The sequence below is a fragment of the Narcine bancroftii genome, chromosome 12 (genome assembly GCF_036971445.1).
Source record: "Narcine bancroftii isolate sNarBan1 chromosome 12, sNarBan1.hap1, whole genome shotgun sequence".
In the NCBI taxonomy this organism is placed as follows: domain Eukaryota; kingdom Metazoa; phylum Chordata; class Chondrichthyes; order Torpediniformes; family Narcinidae; genus Narcine; species Narcine bancroftii.
In genome coordinates this window covers 25,416,751-25,440,749 of record NC_091480.1, presented here as the reverse complement: position 1 = coordinate 25,440,749, position 23,999 = coordinate 25,416,751, and the positions used below count along the sequence as shown (strand labels likewise).

The 23,999-nt window shown below is 41.7% G+C and overlaps 1 protein-coding gene across 6 annotated transcripts in view; it reads left to right on the top strand.

Moving 5' to 3' along the window:
* dhrs7b (dehydrogenase/reductase (SDR family) member 7B) overlaps positions 1 to 23,999 on the top strand; it is a 69,780-nt gene that overhangs the window by 44,544 nt on the left and 1,237 nt on the right. For 5 of the 6 annotated variants that reach the window (XM_069906010.1, XM_069906014.1, XM_069906011.1 and 2 more), the window contains 5 exons: positions 13,399 to 13,574; positions 15,244 to 15,359; positions 16,656 to 16,866; positions 22,036 to 22,128; positions 22,857 to 23,009. In XM_069906010.1, coding sequence (XP_069762111.1) covers positions 13,399 to 13,574; positions 15,244 to 15,359; positions 16,656 to 16,866; positions 22,036 to 22,128; positions 22,857 to 23,009 — 749 coding nt within the window. Of the gene's footprint in view, positions 1 to 13,085; positions 13,109 to 13,398; positions 13,575 to 15,243; positions 15,360 to 16,655; positions 16,867 to 22,035; positions 22,129 to 22,856; positions 23,010 to 23,999 lie in introns of those variants that run through there. The other variant, XM_069906016.1, reaches the window with a different exon arrangement.

Genomic DNA, 23,999 nt, shown 5'->3' with positions numbered 1-23,999 from the left:
AAGGTATATTCTTTCCTTGTTTTCCATAGTTAGTTGTCTTGTGTCATTAAATAATGACTTGTTCAGTTCACCAGTACTGCACCATCTGCTCAACATTTGGAAGAAGATTCACGTAGAAAGGAAAAAAATTACCGACTACCAAAATTATTATTGATGCAAAATCAACTAATCCCTTTCACAATAGATAACCTTCCCTTTAGAGAATGGGAGAGAAAAGGGATCAAAAGAATAGAAAATTGTTTTTTGGGAAATAATTTATTATCATTTGAACAAATGAAGTACAAATATGGAAGAATTCACGGTACAATATTTGCATACGACCAACTGAAAACCTACTTGAAGGACAAATTGGGAAGCAGGCTGAAGTTACCAGAAGGAAGCAGCTTTGAATATGTGATTACAGACACAATGATAATTAAAAGATTTATAACAAACATGTAGATCAAGCTGCAAGAAAAAGAAAATGACGAAAAAAGCTGTAAACCCAAACAAAAGTGGGAAAAGATCTAAACATAAAGATAAAAAATGAAATATGGGAAAAGCTATGCTCCGGAACCATGAGAAATACGATAAACACGAGGTTACACATGATACAATATAATTGGTTACTCAGGCTATATATCACGCCCCAAAAGTTAAATAAATGGGACCCAACAGTATCAGATAGATGTTTTCACTGTAAGAAGGAAACGGGAACAACAATACATGCAATTTGGGCATGTGAAAGTGGAAAAATTTTGGGAAGATTTAAATCAGGTATTAAATAAAATCACAAAAAGCAACATTTTTCTTCTAAGTAATATAAGAAGTAAAGAATTAGGCCTCAAACTGAATGAGGCACAAAAAAGATTTATTATGATAGCCTTAGTTGTAGCAGAAAAATGTATAACGTCAACCTGGAAATCAGAAGAGAGCCTGAGAGTACAGCAATGGTACATAGAAATGAATAAATGTATTCCATTGGAAAAAAATAACATATAATTTAAAATAATAAAGCCACATTATTCGAACAAATTTGGGAACCGTACATGGAACACAACAGAGAGGGCCTACCACGGACCTCCACCCCCTAAAATGATAGAATGAGAAGAAGACGAAATGAACTGACCCAGTGTGTCAAAGTAGATGACACAATTTTCTTGTTTATTTTCATTGTGTGATGACATGGTTTAATGGGTTTATTGTATATGTTGAACGTTTAATGGGTTTGGAGGGGGGTGGGAAGGAAAGGGGAGAAAATGACACTGTGTATATTCAAGAGGGAAATGTTTGTGTGTATTTTGGTTCATAGTGTGAAAAATAAAAAAAATTAAAAAACCCAAAAAACTGACTTGTTCTCTTTCAAAAAATTAATCTCCTCCTCCAACTCTTTGCATCTTGATAATGCTGAACCCCTTTCTTCAATAACTGCATTAATTTCTTTGGCAGTTATTCTCTTCTTCCTCTTGGCTTTACAAATTCCATTAATTAATTCTTCATTCTTGTCAACTGCTCTATGACGTTCTCTTTCAAAACTGAAGAATCATCACACATTCAGTTTTGTTTCCAAGTACAAAGTTAAAATCTTTTTGGTCACAGTTTTCTGGACCATCCCGTATTTCTAAGTTATTTTCCAACATTTTATAGTTTGAAATATTGTCACATTTGTTCCCAGACATTTCCTGTCCGGAGTAATGAGAAGTTTGCAGAATCTTCCAGTGCTTCATTTTTATCCATTTTTGATTTAAAAAAAAAACTATTTCTTCTTTACTGATTTAGATGCTCTTGATTTATTTTGATCAGTAAGATTTTCTAAATACTTTGTATTCTTCTGAACGTTCTTTGAATTTCATAACAGATATATTGACACTTGTTGACGACTTCTGAGCAATAGCATTCTTTCTTTCTAATGATCCGTTGATTGTCCATCCAAGCATAGTTTTAGTAGCGCAAGGTCCATCCCTCACACCAGGGATTATTTCCTTTGGTTCCTTTGGTACATCTGAATCAATTAGCAACTCAATATTCAAATCGATATTGTATAAACATATATTTTTCAAATATGTCCATGGTTCAACGTCATTTTGATGTGGGACGTTTTTGCACACACATACTCTCCTCATTATATATGCCTTGAAGATCACAAAAATCGTCTGTTTTTTTCAGCAACCTCTAATCCTGAAACCATGTTAGTTTCAGAGCCCTTTCTTTATCCAATGATTTTCCATAGAATCTTTGTCTTTTTTCCTTCAAGATTAAGTCTTTTCATAAGCCCCACAGTGCAAAATGATGCAGTGCTTCCTGGGTCAAGAAATGCATAAATATGTACTGTTGCATTCCCATCCTTGGCCTTAACTTGTACAGGTACTATAGAGAGTTTGCGGTTATCTGCACTGGCCCCAGTAAAGACCACTTGTCAATTCTGGAGTTTCAACCCTGTTTTCATCTGTTTCTTTCAATTTGTTCATTTTCTGTATCCTTCTTTTCCTTGGAGACATCCAAAACACACTCCATTTTCCTTCAAGAAAGCGATTCTCTCACTCTGCACCTTCTTTTCCACCTGTGCACATTTTTCCAAATCGTGTCTATTATTACATAATAATCATTTTTTTTTAAAGAGAGGAACTTTTATATTCCTTAATTTTTTTTAATCCACCGCTGTCAGAGAGGTGGCAAATGTGTTTTTCTTAAATTTTGGCTGAGGATACGATTTGGACTTTTCAACTTCTTTGCTCATTGTTTGAGTACTTTTAATTCCATAGACAGGATCTGTAATAACATCCACTTGTCCTTCAATTAAATCCACCAAATCCTTAAAAGTAGCTGCCACCTTATGTTTTCTTTGATATTCAACAACTTGTCTTCTCCATAATTCTCTCATCTGGTTGGGTAATTTACCTACAATGTTTACCATATTCTGAGGTATTTCAAACTCTTGATGATAGTCAATCTCCGTCATGATGTTACAACATCCTCTGAGAAAGAGGGCGTAAGGTTGTAAACTATTTGTGTCCTCTGGTCTTATTGATGACCATGAAAGTGCCTTCTGTATATAAGGTCTAGAAATTCTATGCTTGTCACCAAAATTGTTTTCTAATTATCACTTAGCAATTTAAATACTTGATTTGGAGCCACATGCTGGCAACTCTTTACAAATTCTCTTGGTCGTCCACTCGTGAATTGAAGCAAATACCCTAAACAATCCTCCGAGCTGTGACTTCTAATTTCAATTCCACGTTCAAAGCTTTCATAAACCCTTGAAATTGAGGTGAGTCCCCATCAAAAATTGGAATTTTTATCGTGGGTAGAGATGAGAGTGTCTGTAACTGAATTTAAAAATGCAGCCATTTCATTCTGTCTTGTCATGCCTATGTTTACATTACTTTGTCCACCCAGATTTCTGATCTTTGCCAGGAGCTCCTGGTATGACCCTATAAGAGATAGCATTTGACTCCCATCTTTGTCCAAAGCAGCCAATCATTGGGGTTTGATCTCTGGTTTCTTGGATCCACTTTGTTAATTCAGGATCTCATCTTGCATTGTGGCACTGGCTCAGCCCCTCCTCTGCCTGGTTCAAGACCAAGTCGGAATTGTGGCACTGGCTCAGCACCAAGTCTTAATCTGCCCAGTCCTTGACCAAGTGCTTCTTGTTGTTTTAGCATTGGTTCAGCCTTGTACCTAGACCTGTCTATTCCAAGACTAGGCCCATATTGTTCTAGCATTGGTTCAGCCTTGTACCTAGACCTGTCTATTCCAAGACCAGGTCCATATTGTTCTAGCATTGGTTCAGCCTTGTACCTAGACCTGTCTATTCCAAGACCAGGCCCATATTGTTCTAGCATTGGTTCAGCCTTGTACCTAGACCTGTCTATTCCAAGACCAGGCCCATATTGTTCTAGCATTGGTTCAGCCTTGTACCTAGACCTGTCTATTCCAAGACCAGGCCCATATTGTTCTAGCATTGGTTCAGCCTTGTACCTAGACCTGTCTATTCCAAGACCAGCCCCATATTGTTCTAATGCTGACTCAGTTTGTACCTAGAACTGTCTATTCCAATACCAGGCGCATATTGTGATTCAGATTTGGTATCTAATAGTTTCCTTTCTTCATCGAAAAGATATTTTCAATAATTTACTTCAAGCACCAAATATCACTGAACTTTCCAATGCCTGTCACCTGGGGTGCAGAGCTAATTTTTTTTAGGTGCAGGAGCTCACCAAAAACTGCGACAAGAAGGCCTTGCGAGATCTGCCCTTGATGGCCGCCATGTTGTATTTGGCGTTTTATAATTGAGAGGATTGTATAATTTTTAAATATGACAAAGTATTTCATGGTTGCACTCATTAATTATAAAATATAGTTAGTAACATAAAGAAATAGAAGGAAATCGTGTATTTTACCAATTTAAAACTAATTACCTACTCACTAGAAATAAAGCAAATAATTTTTTTTGCACTTTTAGCCACCTAGATTGGAACCAAGTACAAAAAAAGAATGTCTAATGAATTATTGCTGTTCTGGTTTCGGCTTTCCTGGCCCCAATTTTGTCTTCCCCAGCCCTGTCTTCAGCTTCCCTGCTCTCCCCCGCCCGGCTCTCCTAGCCTTGGCTCTTCTCACATTCTCTCTTTCACTTTACTGTTTCTGTTACTCGCTTTTTTTGTTGTTTTTCTCTCTAGTTTCTTCCTTTTTTTTCCCGCTGCTAAGCACGTGCTTTCGTCAGAGAAACTATAAATGGCGGCAAACTCAGTAGGTGCAGGAGCGGCATTCCCGTGAGCTCCTGGAGCGCTGCACCCCTGTCAGATTCTGTAAAAGTTAGAGATGAGTGTGTTTTGAAAACAAACCTTAATGTGGGACAAGTGAAATTGTCCAAATGGATATTAAAAAGTTTTTGGAATCACCCAACTTTTCAGATATGGTAAAGGAGGAGTCGTCGTTTATTGTTGAAGAGTTGAAACTTATGGAGTTAAAAGTGTCAATGAAGAAACTTGAAATTCAAAGAATTATGACTGACGTCTATGTAAAAGAGGGTATATTTGAAGCAAAGGTGTTAAAACAACTTCCTGAAAGTAAATCTCTTGAGCAGTTAGAAATAGAGAGAATTGAGAGAGAGATACAAGAGAGGAAAACAAACTGGAGGAAGTAGAAAAGAGATTTGAGGTAGAGGAAGCCAGAAAACAAAAGGGATTTGAGAGAGAAATTGACATTTTGGAAAATTCAGGTAAGGTTACAGCTAGTTACGATGTGCTAAATCCAGATCTTAATTAAAGCCAAGTGAAACTTTTTCAAAAGGAACAAAATTCTGCTACATTTGCAGTTAAGAATCAATGTGAAATTTATGCCTAAAATAACTTTTCAATAGGGTAACATGAAGTACCAAAAATAAAGTAGAAAATAAATGGGGGAAACCTTTTGGTTCATTTTGTAAGACATGGTAGCGAATTGTTTTTTCTTGAAGAGGAAGAGAGAACAGGAATCCGCCGCACCAGAAGCTTGTATTAAAATAGATGAAAAACAAGGAAGTAAGAAAGGGTTTGGAATTGTTGGTAAAATTAGAAAGGAATTTAAATCTTATGTGCCAGGCTGTTTCTGCACTGGCCACCGAGACAGAGATGCACCAAAGAAGAGGTACAAGGACTGCCTAAAGAAAGCTCTTGGTGCCTGCCACATTGACCATCGCCAGTGGGTTGATATCGCCTCAAACCGTTCATCTTGGTGCCTCACATTTCGGCGGGCAGCAACCTTCTTTGAAGAAGACCGCAGAGCCCACCTCACTGTCAAAAGACAAAGGAGGAAAAACCCAACACCCAACCCCAACCAACCAATTTTCCCTTGCAACCGCTGCAACCGTGTCTGCCTGTCCCGCATCGGACTTGTCAGCCACAAACAAGCCTGCAGCTGACGTGGACATTACCCCTCCATAAATCTTCGTCCGCAAAGCCAAGCCAAAGAAAGAAAGAGATAGGGATCCAATTAAGTTTGAGGATGAAAGGGAAACTGTTGCTAAAGAGAGTGTTGGATAAACTGATTTAAAGTTTAAAAATCTTACCAGTGAAGAAAATACTGGACAAATTGATTTAAAAGCTTGTGAGGTATAGCAGCAGATTCAAAATCAAAACAGATTGTGAGATAAAAGAGATAAGCTGTGATAAATCATCGGTTAATTTGAGTGTTTCTTAAGTCAGAATTTTGAAAATAAAGAACTTGTTAGTTAAGTCACGTCAACTTTATTTATCATTCATACCATTGGATAGGACAAAGTTTTTCTCCAGGACAACGGAGCATATTTACATAGATTTAAACTAGGAAAGCAATTAACACATTAAAATATTAAGGTATTAAGACATATACACTGAAAGTTCATGGCACACTATCCACACTACCTGGAGTTCAGGAGCCTGATGGCTTGAGGGAGAAAACCTGTTTCCCATTCTGGACTTAAGAGCCCGAGTGATGTGGTACATCCTGCCAGGTGGCAGAATGGAGAACAGTTTACATGCGGGATATGTGGAATCTTTCACAATGTTTATTGCTTTCCGCCTTCTTCGAGTGTAGTAGATGTTCTTTATGCTAGGAAGAGGCTCCCCAATGGTCTTTTCTGCTGACTTCACTATCCTCTGCATGGTCTTGTGCCCCAAGGTGGTACAGCTTCCAAATCATGCGGTGATACAGTTGCACAGGATGCTCTCAATACATCCTCTGTAGAATGTAGTGAGGATGGAGGGTGGGAGATAGACTTTCCTCAGCCTTCGCAAGAAGAATATTCGCTGCTGGGCTTTCTTGGCTATGGAGCTGGTGTTATGGGACCAGGTGAGATCCTCTGCCAGGTGCTCTCTAAGGAACTTGATACTCTTGACAGTAGATCTCCCCGGGCCCTCCTGTAGTCGACAAACATGTCTTTTGTTTTTGAAGTAGAGAATAAAGTTAGTTCTGCAATGAAATTAACAGATAAGCCAGTTCATTGATGAAACAGAGGCAGATATAGAGATATATCCAGCGTGTACAGCAATGAAAGTGATGGAAGAAAAGTGTGCCAGTAAAAAAAGGATTTGTCACTATCCAGAGTAAAATTAAGAGAAAAACAAAGTGAAGGTAGTGGTCTTGCTGACGTTAGAGAGAAAACACTCTCTGATGAGGAAATTTAAAAAGTGCCAGTTTATTAATGAAAACACATAGGTTATGTGAGATTATGGCTAATGAAGAATGGGCAGTTGTTCATCAGGTTGTCATTCCTAGAGCCTATATTGGTGAGATTTTGAACATGGCTCATAAAATGCCTTTAGGTGGGCACTGTGGGTTAAAGAAAACTACCTACAAAATTATGAAACAATTTTACTGGCCAAATTTAAGAAAAGATGATAAGACATTTTGTAAGACATGTCACATTTGTCAAGTTGCAGGGAAACCTAATCATGGTCCCACAGTGGCAGCTTTGAAACCTATTCCTGTTTTTGGAGAACTTTTTTCTAAAGTAATTGGGGACTGCGTTGGTCCAATGGCTAAAGCAAAAGCTGGAAGTGAATATTTGTTGACCATTATGTGTGCAGTGCCTCGCTTTCCTGAAGCAATCCCGCTCAGAAACATTAAAGCAAACATTGGATCTGGGGCTCTAGAAAAAATGTTTTAGTTCATTTGGTTTGCCTAAAGAAATAAAATCAGATCAGGGAAATTATTTTATGTTAGGTGTACTTCAACGGTTAGTTTATAAATTGGGAACTAAACAAATTACATCAAATTACATATGAATTACATATCACCCAGGAATCTCAGTGAGCTTTGGAGAAGTTCCATTCAATTTTAAAAACTATGATGAGAACTTATTGTCAAGAAAATGAAAAGAATTGGGATGAAGGTGTTAATTTACTTTTGGTTGAAGTAAAGGAATTAGTATTTGGACATTAAGGTAAGAAGACCGTTGATGTCATAGAGGCAGCCCACGTTACTCTCCTTGGGTACTGGGATGGTTGATGCCCTGTAGAGGCTGGTGATGGCCACAATGAGAGTTTGAAAATGAACACTCCGGACGATGGGTTGGTGCAGATTTTCAGTCCCCCTTGCAAGGTACGCCGTCAGGGCCTGAGGCCTTATGAGGGTTCACCCTCATGAATGATGTTCTCACATCGCTATCAGAGGCCGTATCACAGGGTCCTCTGCCTTTTCAGGGATTCTGCTTGGTTCTTCTTTTCAAAGCAGGCATGGGTGTTCAGCTCCTCGGGTAGTGAAGCATCACAGCCATCTATAGTGTTCGCCTTCACTCTGTAGGCTGAAATAGCCTGCACTCCTCGCTATAGCTGGCGAGTGTCTGTCTCGAGTTTCCTCCAGGTTTATCACTTTACTTTGAAGAGGATCTTCCACAATTTAAAGAGGCCCTGATGATCTGATGTTTAAAAGCACTTATATAATTATTTCTGAACTGAAAATTTTAAGATACTGAATTTTTAAAGATTGACTTTTCAGAGTGGGAGTTTATTACGTTTGCGCATAGTGGGGTTAAACTTAAAAGTTTAGAGATAAGTAAGAAAATTATGTTATTAATAGTTTAATATATTTAAAAAAACTATTTTGAACTCACCATTGTCTGGTGAATATTTTGTTGCTGCTTCCTTTTAGTGCCAACAAGTCCCTTTAGTCCCAAACAAAATTAAGAGGGTGGTTAGTTCGTGACACCAATTCCAGTTGCTGCTTTTGATTTTTTTTTAAGCTCCGTTTCCTCCCTTCTTCGCTGCTCCTCCTTCCTGCAGCTGCTTTTATTGCCGTCATTGCACCTCCTCTTATCATCGCCGCCCCCGTGTCAGTCTTATCTGCTCTTCCTTATCTTCTAAGTTGAATTCAAACTGGAGCATTTTTCTCTTTAAGAGTTGCTGTGTCCGCTTGCACCTTTACATGCACAGATTCAGCACTTGAAACTCTGGAGCCTGCTCTGGAGCTCCTGTTGCTGGAAATATTTGACGCACCATTGCTAGGTCCACTTCGGTCCTGTGCATCAGGTGATGCTTTAATCTCTGACCATGTCTCATTTTGGATTGTTCATCCTCCACACCACCAACTTGTCTATACTATCTATATTTTCCTCTAAGTACAGATACATTCATGTATGCTCATTGTCTCTATTCACTCTTATACCTCTTTACCCGCATACATATCAATCGTGATCATTTTTACTCTCATTACCCGTCTTCATCCCTCAGTCTATTTTTGTCTTTACCCGCATACATATCAATCGTGATAATTTTTACTCTCATTACCCGTCTTCCTCCCTCAGTCTATTTTTGTAATTGTTCTGCAAATTTTCGTGCTTCTTCTGGATCCGAGAATAGTCTGTTTTGTTGTCCTGGAATAAATATTTTCAATACCGCTGGATGCTTTAGTATAAATTTATACCCTTTCTTCCATAAAATCGCCTTTGCTGTATTGAACTCTTTTCTCTTCTTTAGGAGTTCAAAACTTATATCTGGATAAATGAAGATTTTTTGCCCTTTATACTCCAGTGGTTTGTTGCCCTCTCTTACTTTTTCCATTGTCTTCTCCAGTACCTTTTCTTTTGTAGTATATCTTAGGAATTTTACTACAATAGATCTTGGTTTTTGTTGTGGTTGTGGTTTAGAGGCCAATACTCTATGTGCCCTTTCTATTTCCATTTCTTGCTGTAGTTCTGGACATCCTAGGGTCTTAGGGATCCAATCTTTTATAAACTCCCTCATATTCTTGCCTTCTTCATCTTCCTTAAGGCCCACTATCTTTATGTTATTTCTTCTGTTATAATTTTCCATTATATCTATTTTTTGAGCTAGTAGTTCTTGTGTCTCTTTAGTTTTTTTTATTAGATTTCTCCAATTTCTTTTTTAAGTCTTCTACCTCCATTTCTGCTGCTACTGCCCGCTCTTCCATCTTGTCCATTTTCTTTCCCATTTCTGTTAAGGTCATCTCCATTTTATTTATTTTCTCTTCTGTGTTGTTTATTCTTTTTCTTAAATCCTTAAATTCCTGTGTTTGCCATTCTTTAAATGACTCCATGTATCCTTTAATAAGAGAACGTATATCCTTTACCTTGCCTTTCTTTTCTTCTTCTATTTCCCTGTACTCTTCCTCTTCCTCTTCTTCTTCCTCTGGGTTGGCCATCTGTTGTTTCTTTGGTGCCCTTTCCTCCTCTTCTTTCTTGTTTCTATTGTCTTCTGTGGTCTCTTCTTGCTGCAGGTGTTCTGCAGCTGTCGTTGCCAGCTGTGGAGATCGACTACCCAGCTGGTCCCCCCTCCCGTCGGTGTGTTTTTTTTCATGCGCATCGCGCATGCGCACTTTTACTCGGCTCAGTGAGCCATTTTTGTAGTCCATTATTTACCGACCTGAGGGAGCGGGTTTCTCTCTCCGCAGCGGGCCTCTTCGGACAGGTAAGGCCTTCACCTTTTTCCTCCTTTGTCTTCTCTTCCTCTCTTCTTACCGTTGCTTTCGATTTTTCTTTTTTTGTCGCCATCTTATTTCCACCTTTATACTCACTTTTCTGTAACTTTTATTTCTGTGCCTTTGTGTTTTCCTTTGTTTTTCCCGACTTTTCTGGAGAGGGCTGGAGTTCACCGTCCGGCCACTACTCCATCACGTGACTCCCCCCCACACCACCAACTTGAGGCGTAGCTTCAGCCACTATTGAGTCTCTAGTAATGATTTTAGCAGAAATATTGTCCGTCCCTCACAACTGTTGTCTTTCTCCATATCCTCCCTCAGACTTCCTTGAAGAGTAGTTTGATTTCCCTTTGTATCTACAAACTGCTACTTTCATCTTCTGACTCCTGACTCCTTAACAGCTGCAGCTGCTGGGTTTTTTTTTCATTGTATCATTCATCGCACTCAGATTTTAAACATGCTCAACAACTTCTCCAAAACCAAAACAATCCTAATCTGGCAAGCAGCTCCAATGCCCCAAAACTGTGTAGTGTTCTAAACACAGAAAGCATACCACTTCAAACAATGGTTTTGATTGTTTAACAGAGCCCATTTGATTCAGTCTTCTTCCAAATTTGATTTTCAACTTTCAATCATCTTCCAATCCACCATTCTATTGACTACCGAGTCAATAGTCCAGATTTTTTTTTACATAAGTCTTGCTTGAAGATCAGTCTTCTATTGTCTCGCAAGTCAATAACAACCCATTTTATTGACTATATAGTCACCTGGAGAGCTTGGAGTGTTCTTGTTCATGACTTGTTCATCGAAAAAGATCCATGACAAAGTTGAAAAGAGTTTTCCAAGGTTTATTAGATCTTATTTGGGTTATTATTTAACAACTTTGATATACAATTAAAAGATACTTAATACTATTCTTGAGACGATACTTAATATGTTACTTGACACGTTACTTGAAACAAATGTTTTAGGTCTATCTAAGACCCTCCATCTTCTCAGAACAATTCAAAAGTGACCGTCTTATGTCAAAACCACAGAGAACTTGGTCTCAACAGACTACAACCACAGAAACACTCCAAGGAATGACATAAAAATGATTTTAAGTAATTTTAACCCTTACAGACAGAAATGAAATAGCAATATATGGGCTTAATGCAGGTAAATGGCAGAGAAAGGCATCAGGGTCAGTATGGATCATCATCAACATGGCCCATCCTTTCGCGAGCGAAGATGAATACGGTGCATTGTAGCTCTTCTGCCCTCACAGAACTTTTTGTTGTTGTTGGCACATTGTGATGTGCCACTGCGAATTGTGGAACGCCATGTAGTGTGATTTATTTTTTGCGAGGCCCTCCCAGTCAGTATGGTTGATATGGAATGACTGGAGATCGTGCTTGATTACGTCTTTGTAGCAAAGATGTGGCGGCCAACAGGGTGGGGAGCATCTGGTAGCCCACTGTAGAGGACATCTTTGGGTAATTGGTTGTCCTCCATATGGACAATGTGGCCAGCCCACTGCAGGCAGTGAGCGTGGATGACTGTACTTCCAGAATTCTCCAGGACTTGGACGTTTGTGACTTTGTCGTTCCATGAGTAGCCTAGGTTAGATCTGAGGCAGCGGAAATGGAATATGTTAAGGCGGTGTTCTTGCTTTCTGTCGGTGACCCAGGATTCACAGCCATGGAGAAGAGTACTCAGCATGCAGGCCTCGTAGACTTGGATAAGTTGAGCCAAAGGGCATATTTCTGTACTGTGCTATGTCCTTAGATCTGGCAAATGGAGAATAATATGGGAAATTAAAAATATCCACTTTGACAAGAATAATAAAAGAAATTGTTTATATTTTATGAAATTACAGAACTCAGTTTTGCAAATGGATCTGAGTGGCCAAATACATGATTTGTAAAATCTATAGTGTAAGTACAGCAAGTTATGAGGAGAGCTACTAGAATGTAGAGGAATTAAATACAAAAATTGAATAAAAAATACAGCGAAGGCATTATTAATATTCTAACTGCAGAACTATTAACATTCATAGTCTTACTATGTGGAAAGAGTCGAGTGAAAGTTATGAGTCAAATAACTGGACTGCGCAAAAATAAATAAAGGCACAGGTATTCAAGACAGAGATGTGATTTTGTTTTATTCTGAGGGTCATGAGACTTTGGGATTCTCTTTCTCAAGGAACTGTGAATGCAGAGTATTAAGGCAGAGAGTTAGGTATTTGATGAGCAAAGGGGTGAAAGGATGAGAATGCAGAGTTGAAGTTACAATTGTTCCATCTGTGATCTTGCTAAGAGGTGGATGGGATTTGAGGGGACAAGTGCTTTAGTTTTTCTAATTCATCAGTTCAGACAAGGAAGTCACAGGAATATTCATTATACTGATATGGGGTGAATGTTTTAATCCCTGTTATTTTTTTTCCATGATGGAGGTGTTACATTGATGAGGTATCCCCAATAAGCTTTCTACTTATTACCATAATATTTCTGTAGAATTTAAATGCTCCTTTATTCTCTCCTCCCCTTCAGTTCACAAATGAACTCCAAGTGGTTGAAATTAAAGCCAAGTTTGGATGGGACCAGTAACCCAAGCTTAAAATAGATTTCACAGCTGTTGTAAAATGATGTCTTCTCTAAGCTTGCAGTTCACTGGTTGAGAATTAGTCGAGCTAAATCTGTACACTGCCCTACTATCTAGTGCAAGTGGGGTCTTTCAGGCGAGAAGTTTATTCAAGGTCTGGTTTGTCCCCTTGGCTAGAGAGTAAAGATTGCAACATGCTTTTCATCAAGCAGGGGTGTTTGTTTCTGTCAATTCTTCTCTTCTTCTTTCTTTGGCTTGGCTTCATGGACGAAGATTTATGGAGGGGTAATGTCCACGTCAGCTGCAGAAAGCCTATGGTTTCATCCTGCCCAGAATACCCAGAAGCAGCAAAAATTTCCATCGTCTCTGTTGCAGTTTAATTGGTCGGCATTGGAAAGTGATCTGTTTTGACTTGTAAATGTTTTGTTTCTCCCTAATCCCCAGGAGAATGCAGTACAAAGGGACTCTTGTGCAAATAACATCTTCAAACCTTCTGCCATTGGTGCTGGGTGGTGTTGGCCTTATCATTTTCTACAGACTGCTGCATTGGATGAAGGAGAGAGCTTATATTCAGGATGCTGTGGTGGTGATAACAGGAGCAAGTTCTGGCCTTGGTAAAGGTAAGTAAAACCAGAGGATTTCCAAATACTTCAGTTCCTCTTGTCTTCCTTCCTGCTTATGATTGCCACCTTTTCCTGAAAAAAAAAGGTATTTATTTCCTTAAATGTTCTATAACTCTGAGACTGGGTGATGTAAAAATCCTGGCATTATGCAAAGGAGGAGACCATTTGTTTCGCTGTGTCATTATTTCTCTTTGAAAGATCTACCAATTCATCACACTCTCTTCTGTCCTGTAGTTATTTCCCTGTCAAGTATTTAATGGATTCCCTTTTAAAAGTTATTGCTTTAATTAACTTCCATTGCATCACTAAATCAAAATATATCATTCTTTTTTCTTCTTTCTTTGGCTTGGCTTCGCGGACGAAGATTTATGGAGGGGTAATGTCCACGTCAGCTGCAGGCTTGTTGGTGGCTGACAAGTCCGATGCGGGACAGGCAGGCACGGTTGGAGCGGTTGCAAGGGAAAATTGGTGGGTTGGGGTTGGATGTTGGGTTTTTCCTCCTTTGGCTTTTGTCAGTGAGGTGGTCTTCTTCAAAGGAGGTTGCTGCCCGCCGAACTGTGAGGCGCCAAGATGCACGGTTGGTGGCGAGATCAGCCCACTGGCTGGGGTCAGTGGGGCAGGCACCAAGAGCTTTCTTTAAGCAGTCCTTGTACCTCTTCTTGGGTGCACCTCTGTCTCGGTGGCCAGTGGAGAGCTCGCCATAGAACATGATCTTGGGAAGGCGATGGTCCTCCATTCTGGAGACGTGACCCATCCAGCGCAGTTTGGTCTTCAGCGGCGTGGACTCTGCCAGCTCGAGTACTTCGATGTTGGTGATGAAGTAATTCCAATGAATGTTGAGGATGGAGCGGAGACAGCGCTGATGGAAGCGTTCTAGGAGCCGTAGGTGATGCCAGTAGAGGACCCATGATTCAGAGCCGAACAGGAGCGTGGGTATGACAACGGCTCTGTACACGCTGATCTTTGTGTATATATATCATAATCAATGTAAAATTGTATCTTCTGATTACAGGCTATTCTGTAAATGGAAATAACGTCTTAATATATATGTCTATGTATATCCCCTTTCACAGCGCTTGAAAGCCGGGTATTATCTGCCTGTCAGGCGCTGTGTGAACGCATCGAAGATGGATCGGGGGGGGGGGGGGGGGGAGGGGTGTCTAAACGTAATTGTCTTCAATCTGCCAAGGTAGGTAGTATCAGAGGTGGACCGTATTGATGTGGGACCAGTCTAAAATGGGAAGCCGTGTTCCCATGCTGCTGTGCTATAGGAAGTCAGAAGTCGGCTTGCTGTGTAAAAGGACTCACGGACCCAGCTTTTCTTCTGTTGTGGGCGAACAAACAAGCCGGCTTCCAGAGACAGGTTGTGTGTACAGCAATAATGTGGCTTTCAGTGTAAAAAGGTCTGTTTCATTCTGAACATCTCTACTTTTAATTGGTAAAATTGGCTGTCAAAAGCCTAAGATCTGAAAATCCCTCCTTAAACCTTCTCTTCATCTGCTTTCTTTTAAGATACCCCTTGAAACTTTTTTTGTCAAACATTTCCCTGTATTTTCATGCCAAGCTAGTAAATGGTGTTGGATAATGCTTTTGTGAGGTGCCTTATAGAAGTGCAGATATTGTTACTGTTGAAGCTGAAATTTGTGACTTCTGCTTTCATCCCCAGATTGCGCAAGAGTATTTCACGCAGCAGGGGCAAAGCTGGTGTTGTGTGGCCGGGACAGGCAGAAACTGGGCGAACTCACTCAGGAGCTGACAGGAAAGGCAAATGGCAAGAAAAAAGTACGAGTGCTGCGGGGTACAATTAGTGGTGCTCATTATTTAAAGATGACAAAGGGGCATATATATATATATATATATATATATACATATATATATATATGAAGTAGTCACAAGCAAATCTAGTTGGGTAACTTGGAAAAACTCCTTTGTCCAAAGGAAGCAAGGAATGCAAAGATGTATGAACAGTGCAACACAAAATATTGTGGCACTGCCAGAGCCTGCTGAAATAGCAGTGTTGCTGCTGGTAGAGCAAAGACACAACACTGCTCCGACACAACCGCCCGATCCTTAATGCAGGCGGTTCCAATAGAGGCATTAAACAGCTTGTTAGAGAAGCCTGCCACCATGCCTATGCTTGGCAGCAACCTCGAAGGGTTGCAGACTCCAGGGAGTAATGGAACGATGCAGGACACCAGAAACGGGGAGAACACCCCCTCTCCCCCCCCCCACCCATTGAGAAGCTGAGGAGATGACCCTACAGGATAGTGACCATAGCAGCAGACCGACAAGGGGCTCAGCGGCTCAAGGACCCACACATGCTGCGGGGTTTCTTGTGGTCAGGGAACCCGCAAGGCCTATGGGCTGCTGGAGACTGGCTCATGGGAACCAAGTATTGGAACTGGGAATCGAGAGTGTTCTGAGGACGAGAATGACCTCAGGCACTGAAGGCTCCTGATTGCATTGGCGATTTCGATTTGGAGCTTGGGTTAGATAGATCGAACAGGAGTCTGTGTGGCTGCAGAGACTGCGGGTGCTCTGGAGGTGAATCCACGGACACTCAGTGACTGAAGAGACACACTTTATCTTCTCTTTCTCACCGCCGGGTGACACTAATAGCAAGTCTTTGTCTGCCTTACAGCAGGCAGAAGGCAATTTTGTATTAATATTACATGTTCTGTACCATTACATGACAATAAAGGAATATTGAATCTTGACAAAGAAGGTGATCTGAGTGAAGGATAAATACCACCATGGACCTCCACGGCTAGTTTAGAAAAGTCAGAAAAACTTTTGTCTTGAGCCTCAACTCAAAAATGAATATGGCAGCCAAATAAAATGATAATTGGCCACTGTTAAATTTTGGAAATTTCAGAACCTTAGGCTCATTTTCAGGATTAAGTACAATTTGAAACCGGATAATCAATAGCACCTCTTTTATTGCTACTTATGAATTGAATCACTTCACACTTAAGGAGAGCAGTCCATTCCCATTGTACTCAGAAAGAATGCAGTTACATATTATTGAAAACAAAAATCATTGCATGGTTTAATTCTCACATTGGTGTTTGTTCACAGACGTACACGCCTCATGTAGTGATCTTTGACCTAACAGACGTGGACACGGTGAGCAGCAGTGCAGAAGAGATTCTGAATTACTATGGCTATGTGGATGTACTAATAAATAATGCAGGCATCAGTTATCGTGGCAACATCCTTGAAACCACTGTTAGCGTTGATAAAGAAGTGATGAATGTCAACTATTTTGGACCAATTGCTTTAACAAAAGGTAATGTTTTCTTATGTATCCTGTAATTGATCTTTTTTAGATTAACTGCCCCATCCATCCCCAAGGCAGCAAGGAAGCGGTAGTGATCCTCATTTAAGGCCCTTTTATAGAGTAAAAGATGTGACTGTAAAGGTGGAGATTCTCAGCCATCACATCGCTGACCCTACCTTCAAAAATGCTCCGGTAGTACCTCCAAGATGCTGATTCTGATCCTTCCAGGGGGTAGTCCCAGCAGAGTGCTGCACTTCGCTTCATAAATGTACAGCCGCTGCAAGTGACTGGCTCGGGGCAGGCTGATGACGTTGCAATGACAGGGTCAGCTTGTGACCCAGGACCTAACAAAGCTGTTCAGTGAATCTGCGCTGAACATTTTGTGTCAGGCAGAGCCCTGGGTAATTCCTGCAGACATTTGTCTAATGAGTCTCCCCTGAGGTCGTTGCTCCTGCGGCTGCCTGTGCTAGTTCTCTCCCCTTGCCAACCCCCGCCCCGATACCAAAGGGGGAGTTTGCCTCCTCTTGGGATGACCGAGCCACAGACCTGGTCTCTAACGATCCCCCTCCCCTTTTTCTCTCCCTCCCCCAGCAGTCACTCAAAGAGAGAACTCTGCAGTCGGGGATAGGATGAGAAAATGGAAGGCAGCCCCTGTCTGCTGGAGAGGTGGTGCTGAGAGGGTGCGATGGACACAGGGTAGAACTGGCACACGTCCCCAGAGTTCACAGGCACTCCGCTCTCCTGGTGGTGGCTGAACTATGAAACCGCTTCCCCCCACTCCCTCCAACCAACCAACCAACCTAAATCGTGCGGTCAGGATTCATCATCCCCATCAGCAACATGTCGGCTGGGGTGTGGTAGGGAGGTGAGGTGCGTAAATGGCCTTACCTCACGCTCATGGATAATTCTGCTCCCCTCCCCATCCCTACCTCCCTCCGTCCAACTCACGAGCCTAAATCTTGTTGGGGGTGCTTCCCTCCCTTCACCCCCCCACCTCCCCCACTAATCACCTGATCCCCAAGGGGGAGCTCTGCAGTCGGGGGGTGGGGGTGGTGTCGGTGAGGGTATGCTAGTTCTCCTGTCCCACGCTCCTGGTAGAGGGAGCCATCAGCGAGTGGTCAGTACGGGCTGTTTCAGCCTTTGGGACTGCTCTCTGTAGCTCAAAGCGCTGCAGAGCAATGGCCATTGTTCTGCTGAATATTTAAAACAGGTGGCAATATGGTACCAGACACCTCACCTCCGTCAGCTCCAGAGAATGCTTCGAGGTGCCTCAGGAAATGAATGGGATGCTGCAGCAGACTTTTAGGGCTGCTGTCTGAAAGGTAAGTCTTAAGTTTTAGATCCGGTCTTGTAGCCAGTCTCCAGGCAGAGGTTTGACGTGAAATGGCCTATTGCCTAGGCGATCTGATGCCTCGTACATCAGTGTGAAAGGGTCAGGGGATTATGCCAGGTCCAATTAGTGGAGGATAGGTACTCCTCTGGTCTTGGATGCCAGGTGGTGAGTGTGAAAGGGTGCAGAGAACCAGTTAATACTGTCCAGCGTGAACAGCAAAAATGGCTTCTTGAACCAGTTCATCGAACAGCCAATTTACTGGTTAGTAATGTGAAAATGGCTATAGACAAAAGGTGTTAATGGGATATGAATAGGAGAACAGGAGAGAGGAAACATGAGAATTGATTGGGGGAGAGATAGGTTTGGCTCTGTGAATGCAGAGCTGAGAGAAAGTTGACAGAGGGAGAAGAGAGCAAGAGGAAACACGGGTAGAGGGGCTAACAGAAACTGGAGGTCGATATTAATGCCATCCAGCATTACTTCGAAGGGCTGTGAGGGATGAGTTGTGGGCGCAGGTCCTGCGGTAAAACACAGATATGCTGTAGGAACTCAGCAGATCTTGCAGGGTCCCTAGGAAGAAAAGAAATGTTATCCATGTCTCTGGCCTGAGTCCTCCTTCAACCTTGAAGGGAAGGATTCATGGGGGGGGGGGGGAAGCAATCCCTGTGGAAGTCAGAGAGGGGAAGATGTTTCTGATGGTGACATCATGTAGTAGGTCGCAGAAGGTGGTGGAGGATGATACGCTGCATGCGGATGCTGGTAGGTGAGGACAAGGGGAATCAATAGTGCACTTGTGCAGAGGGGGCCAGGGCAGATGTGCAGATAATGGAGGATATATGGGTGAGGGAAGAGTTGATGGTAGTGGAGGAGAAGCCATGTTTTTAAAGAAACATTCACTTCAGTTGTGAATCAGCAGGTGTCATTTGCAGCATTCTGTGTTTCTGACGTGATCTCCTCCACATCAGAGACTAAATACAGACAGGGAGATTGTGTCCTTCAGTACCTTAGTCTGACTGCTACAATAGTGGGGATCTCCTAGTCGCAACCCATTTCATTTCCAATCCCCATTCCCTTGCTGACAAGACTGTCCATGCACTGCCAGAATGAGATCACCCACAAATTAGAGGAACACCACCTCATTATTCTGTCTGGGCACCCTCCAACTAGATGGCATTAACATGAACTTCTCTGGTTTTGTTAATTTCTCCCCTCCCCGGCTCTGTCCTTTCCCTACTCTCTCTCTCTCACTCCTTCTGTCTCCTTTCCTCCAGCTCTGGATTCACAGAGCCCCCCCACCAGTCAATCAATTCTCACTTACCTCTCATCTCCTCCTATCCATGTCCAATTATCACTTTTGCCTGTTGTCCTGTGCTCCTTTGTATGGACGCCGGGAGACCTGCTGAATTACTCCAGCGTTTTTGTGCTTCAAGTTTAGTTTACCTAAATGACATTGCATTAACATTGACCACCAGGGTAAATTCTGCATTTATCTTTGAAACTGTGCCTTTGCTGGTTTTATAATCATGAGATAAATGGTGGGAATCTTGGTTTAACCTTCCATCTGAAGGATCATGCCTTTGATATTGTGGCACTCCCTCGTCCCTCTGTGCTGTGGCAGCTGATCGTACTACCATCTGATCTGTAGCCAGTGCTACTTTGAAGATGACCAGGAAAATTATCCCCTGTGTTCTGACCAAAAATCATCCCTCAGTCAACTTCACTAAATGAGGCTAAACCTCATTCTCACTTCCATTTGTGGGACCTAGCTGTGTTCAAACTTGTTGCTGTGTTTCCCACAGTCGAACAACTCCAAACTACTACATTTGATTTAAGAATAAACACTAAACTCTGCAGACACCATGACTGAAGAAAAACACAATGCTGGAGAAAATCAGGAGGTCAAACTGTACTTTATATAGCAAAGATAACCAATATTTTAGGCTTGAGCCCTTCATCAAGGTTTTAACAAAATGGTGGGGGGGGGGTGGGGAGGGTGGTAAAGGGATGTAGCTTAGTCCCACAGGCAGGCAGTAATATGTGAATAAGGAAGGGAGGCACACCAGAAAACAAAGGGTGGTGGGGGGGGTGGGGGGAAGATGGCTCTGTGAATGGAGAAGGAAGGCAGTGGATAGCTGAAGACAGAGGGATGGGGAAGAGAGGGAGAGGGAAGAGAGGGAGAATAGCAGATAGGCTAGCAGAAACCAGAGAAGTTGATGTTAATGCCATCAGGTTGGAGTGTGCCCAGATGGAAAATACTGTGTTTAACTTAGAGGTGGTTTGGATTTGACAATACGAGGCCAAGGACAGACACGTCAGTGCAGGAGTTGGGTGCAGAATTGAAATAGTTGGTCACTGGGAGATCCTGTCATCGATGCAGAGTGAAGGTGCTCAGTGAAGCAATCTCCCAGTCTGTGTACAGTCTCTGATGTTGAGGCGGCCATAATGGGAGCACCGGATGCAGTGGACGACTCCCACTGATATACAAGCATTGCTTCACTTGGAAGGACTGTTTGGGGCCCCAAATAATGGTGAGGGAGGAGGTGTGGGCACAAGTGTGGCACTTCCTTTGGTGGCAGGGGAAGGTGCTGAGAGGGTGATTAGTGGGAAGGGATGAGTAGACAGGGGAGTCATGGAGGGATCGCTCATTAGCTCTAAACCACTTTGCTATTTCCTGAGGTTTTAAAGGTGCTCAAAGAATATGCATCTTCCTTTATGTGACTCCTAGTTTGAGAAATAGTCCTGCCTTCACTAATATCCACCAAAGATGGCAGTAAAACTGGCATCTAAAGGGTGAAGATAGGATTAAGCTCAACTGGGAAGGCTTTCATGTTTATTGTCACAATATACCTGGTACAGTGAGCAGTCTAGCCAGTTAACTTTAACATGCATACAACCATGCAACATAGGAAAGCAAGAGCACAATACTGAGTTAGTTGTAAGAGTGAAAAGAATAACAGTACAAAGCAAGGGTAGCATGATGACACTGTTGTGATGTTCATTTAGGAACCTGATGGTTGTGGGGAAGAAACTACTAAGGCTGTTGGTGCATGGTTTCCCATTCTTCAACCTTCTTTCTGATGGAAAGTGCATCTGGGGTGGGGTGGGTTCTTCTGTATTTTGGTTGCAGTATGGTTAGCTGGCTAGCAGCAGGAATAGATGGAGGGAAGAAAGGTTTGTTTGGAGGGGAATGCATTATATTCTAACCTGAATTCACCACCTTCTTCAGTTTCTTCTGATCTTGGAAAGAACACCACCCATATCACACTGTGAAACATTCAATCAGCTTGCTTTCAGTAGCGCTCCTGTAGAACTGTTGTGGGCCAAGGGGGGACATGCTGAATTTACTTAGCTTTCAAATAAAGTTGAGAGATTGGTGTGCTTTCTTGGCCCTCTCATATTTGGAAATGTGTACCATTACCCCCCCCCCCAAGAACTTGAAGTTGTCCACTGTCTCCACTTCAGTGCCATTGATGTGGACAGGGGTGTGGGCTGGGATCTACCATTTCATCATATAATGGAGACAAACTTGATTCAAAAATGCATCTCCAGGTGGACCAAGCATGTTAATTCTGGAGAACAGTTGAAGTAACTATAATCTGTATCAAGCAAAGAATTTATACTTGTGCAGTATCTTTTGACATAGCAAGTGCAAGACCAATGATGTAGGTTTGAAAATTATTTGTTGTTATAATGTGGGGTACAGTCAATTTGCATCCACAGGAAGCTCAAACAATAGCAATGATTACCATCAGATATTCATGTTGTGGTGCAAGGCATTGATCAGAATCTTGGTAATTATATCTTCAAAAAGATAAAACACTAACTCTTGTTACTTAACATTGCAGCTATTCTGCCTTCCATGGTGCAGAGAAGAAGGGGACACATTGCAGTGATTAGCAGCGTCCAAGGGAAAATAGCGATTCCATTTCGATCTGCATGTAAGTACTGTGAAGAAATCAGCACTTGATACAGTAAAACACCCAGTATCCAGCACCAATGGGGATTGGTACACGCCAGATAAGTGAATATGCCATTTGAGATTGCATGTTAAGGGGCACCAATTTTAAACTTTAGTTTCTTTTTAACCTCTATTTTTCATTTTGCTTGAGGCTGCTGGTTGCTTAATTTTAGGTTAATGAGGATTTTACTGTATTTTGATGTGTCCTTTAGTCATCAGTAAATTGGGGGAACAAGTGGACAGAGTCTGCGATGATAAATGCAGGGGGAGGGCAGCAATTGCTTGTAAACTAGATTCAGTTGTTTGCACATAGATTTTAGAAATATTCTGCAGACTTGTATTGGAAAGGGAAGCTTCAAAAAAATGCAGAGAAGGTGACAATAATTTGGGTCCTGAGTGAAATAAACAGGCTACACTGATGAAGAGGAGGTAATGAGTAATTAGACATACAGCATGGTAACAGGCCCTTTAGCCCCACGAGACTTTGCTGCCCAATTTTGAAGGGTGGGAGGAAACTAGAGTACCCGGTGAAAACATACAAACTCATCAGATTCATTTGGGTTACACTGAATGATAAACCAAGCCCAGACTGCTTGAATTGGTCATCCGTAAATAAAGGGGTCAGTTTGACATCATGTCCGTCATTTCTCTTTTTTCCCCCCCAAACTGTTAAGATTCAAAATGTTCCAAATTGAATTCTCATTACAGATGCAGCATCCAAACATGCTTGCCAAGCATTCTTTGACTGTCTGCGCGCTGAGGTGGAGCAGTACCAAGTTCAAGTGTCTGTAATCAGCCCAGGATATATCCAGACCAGCATTTCCCTGAATGCAGTCACTGGCAATGGATCCAAGTATGGTGGTAAGCTTTTAATCACTTTGAACTGTAGGCTGAACTTCAGTGTTCTTCCATTTACTTAAAAAAAAACAGCACTATTGCTTATAACATCATTATTGGTGTGAGTGTTAGCCAACCTGAGAAAATTAAATGCTTACTAGAGACAGTATTGTGCAGCTCTTGCATCTCACTGCTGCTCGTAGGATCATGAAAGTTACAGGCTGTCTTAGTAAGTTACTGTTTTTCAAGGTAACTTGATTTTTTTTATGAAGAAACCACAACTGAGGGTTCTTCAGCATGCCAAAAAAGAATTAATTTGATTTTAAAAAATTAAATTGAGCCAAAGAAAGAAAACATAAGATCAAGCAACCAGGCTAATCAGCAATTGTTTTCAAGGAAGACCTTGAAGAATATCAACAATTATCTGGGGAGTTTGGAAACCTATCATCATGTGTTAAAAGGGTTTGGAAAAATAGGGATACAAAAGATGCTAGGATTGGAGGAATGCAGATTTCTTGGAGAGTTGCAGTAATTTTGTTCAAATTTAGAAATACAGAATGGTGACAGGCCCTTCTGGTGTGAGGATGTGTTGCCCAAATATACCCATGTGACCAAATAACCTACTAACCCCATACGTCTTTGGAACATGGAAGGGAACCAGAGCCCCCAGAGAAAACCCACGCAGCCATAGGAGGAACATGTAAACTCCTTACAGACAGTGACGGATTTGAACCCAGATCACTGGCACTGTATTAGAATTGCAATTACCGGAGAATGGTGGGGGGGTGCGAGGGGGGTGGGGGGGGGAACAAGAAGTCATGCATGCAATTGAAGGACAGGAAGGACATTTTAAGATCAATATTTTGCTGAAACGGGAGTTCAGCATAGTGGTCAGACACACCTACATGAGCTGAACGCAGTAGAAACACAAGATTTACCTGTTGTTAACTGCCTTATTTTCCCACTTTTTTGATCTTGAACTGCCAGTTGACTTCCATGTCCTTTGACAAAAAA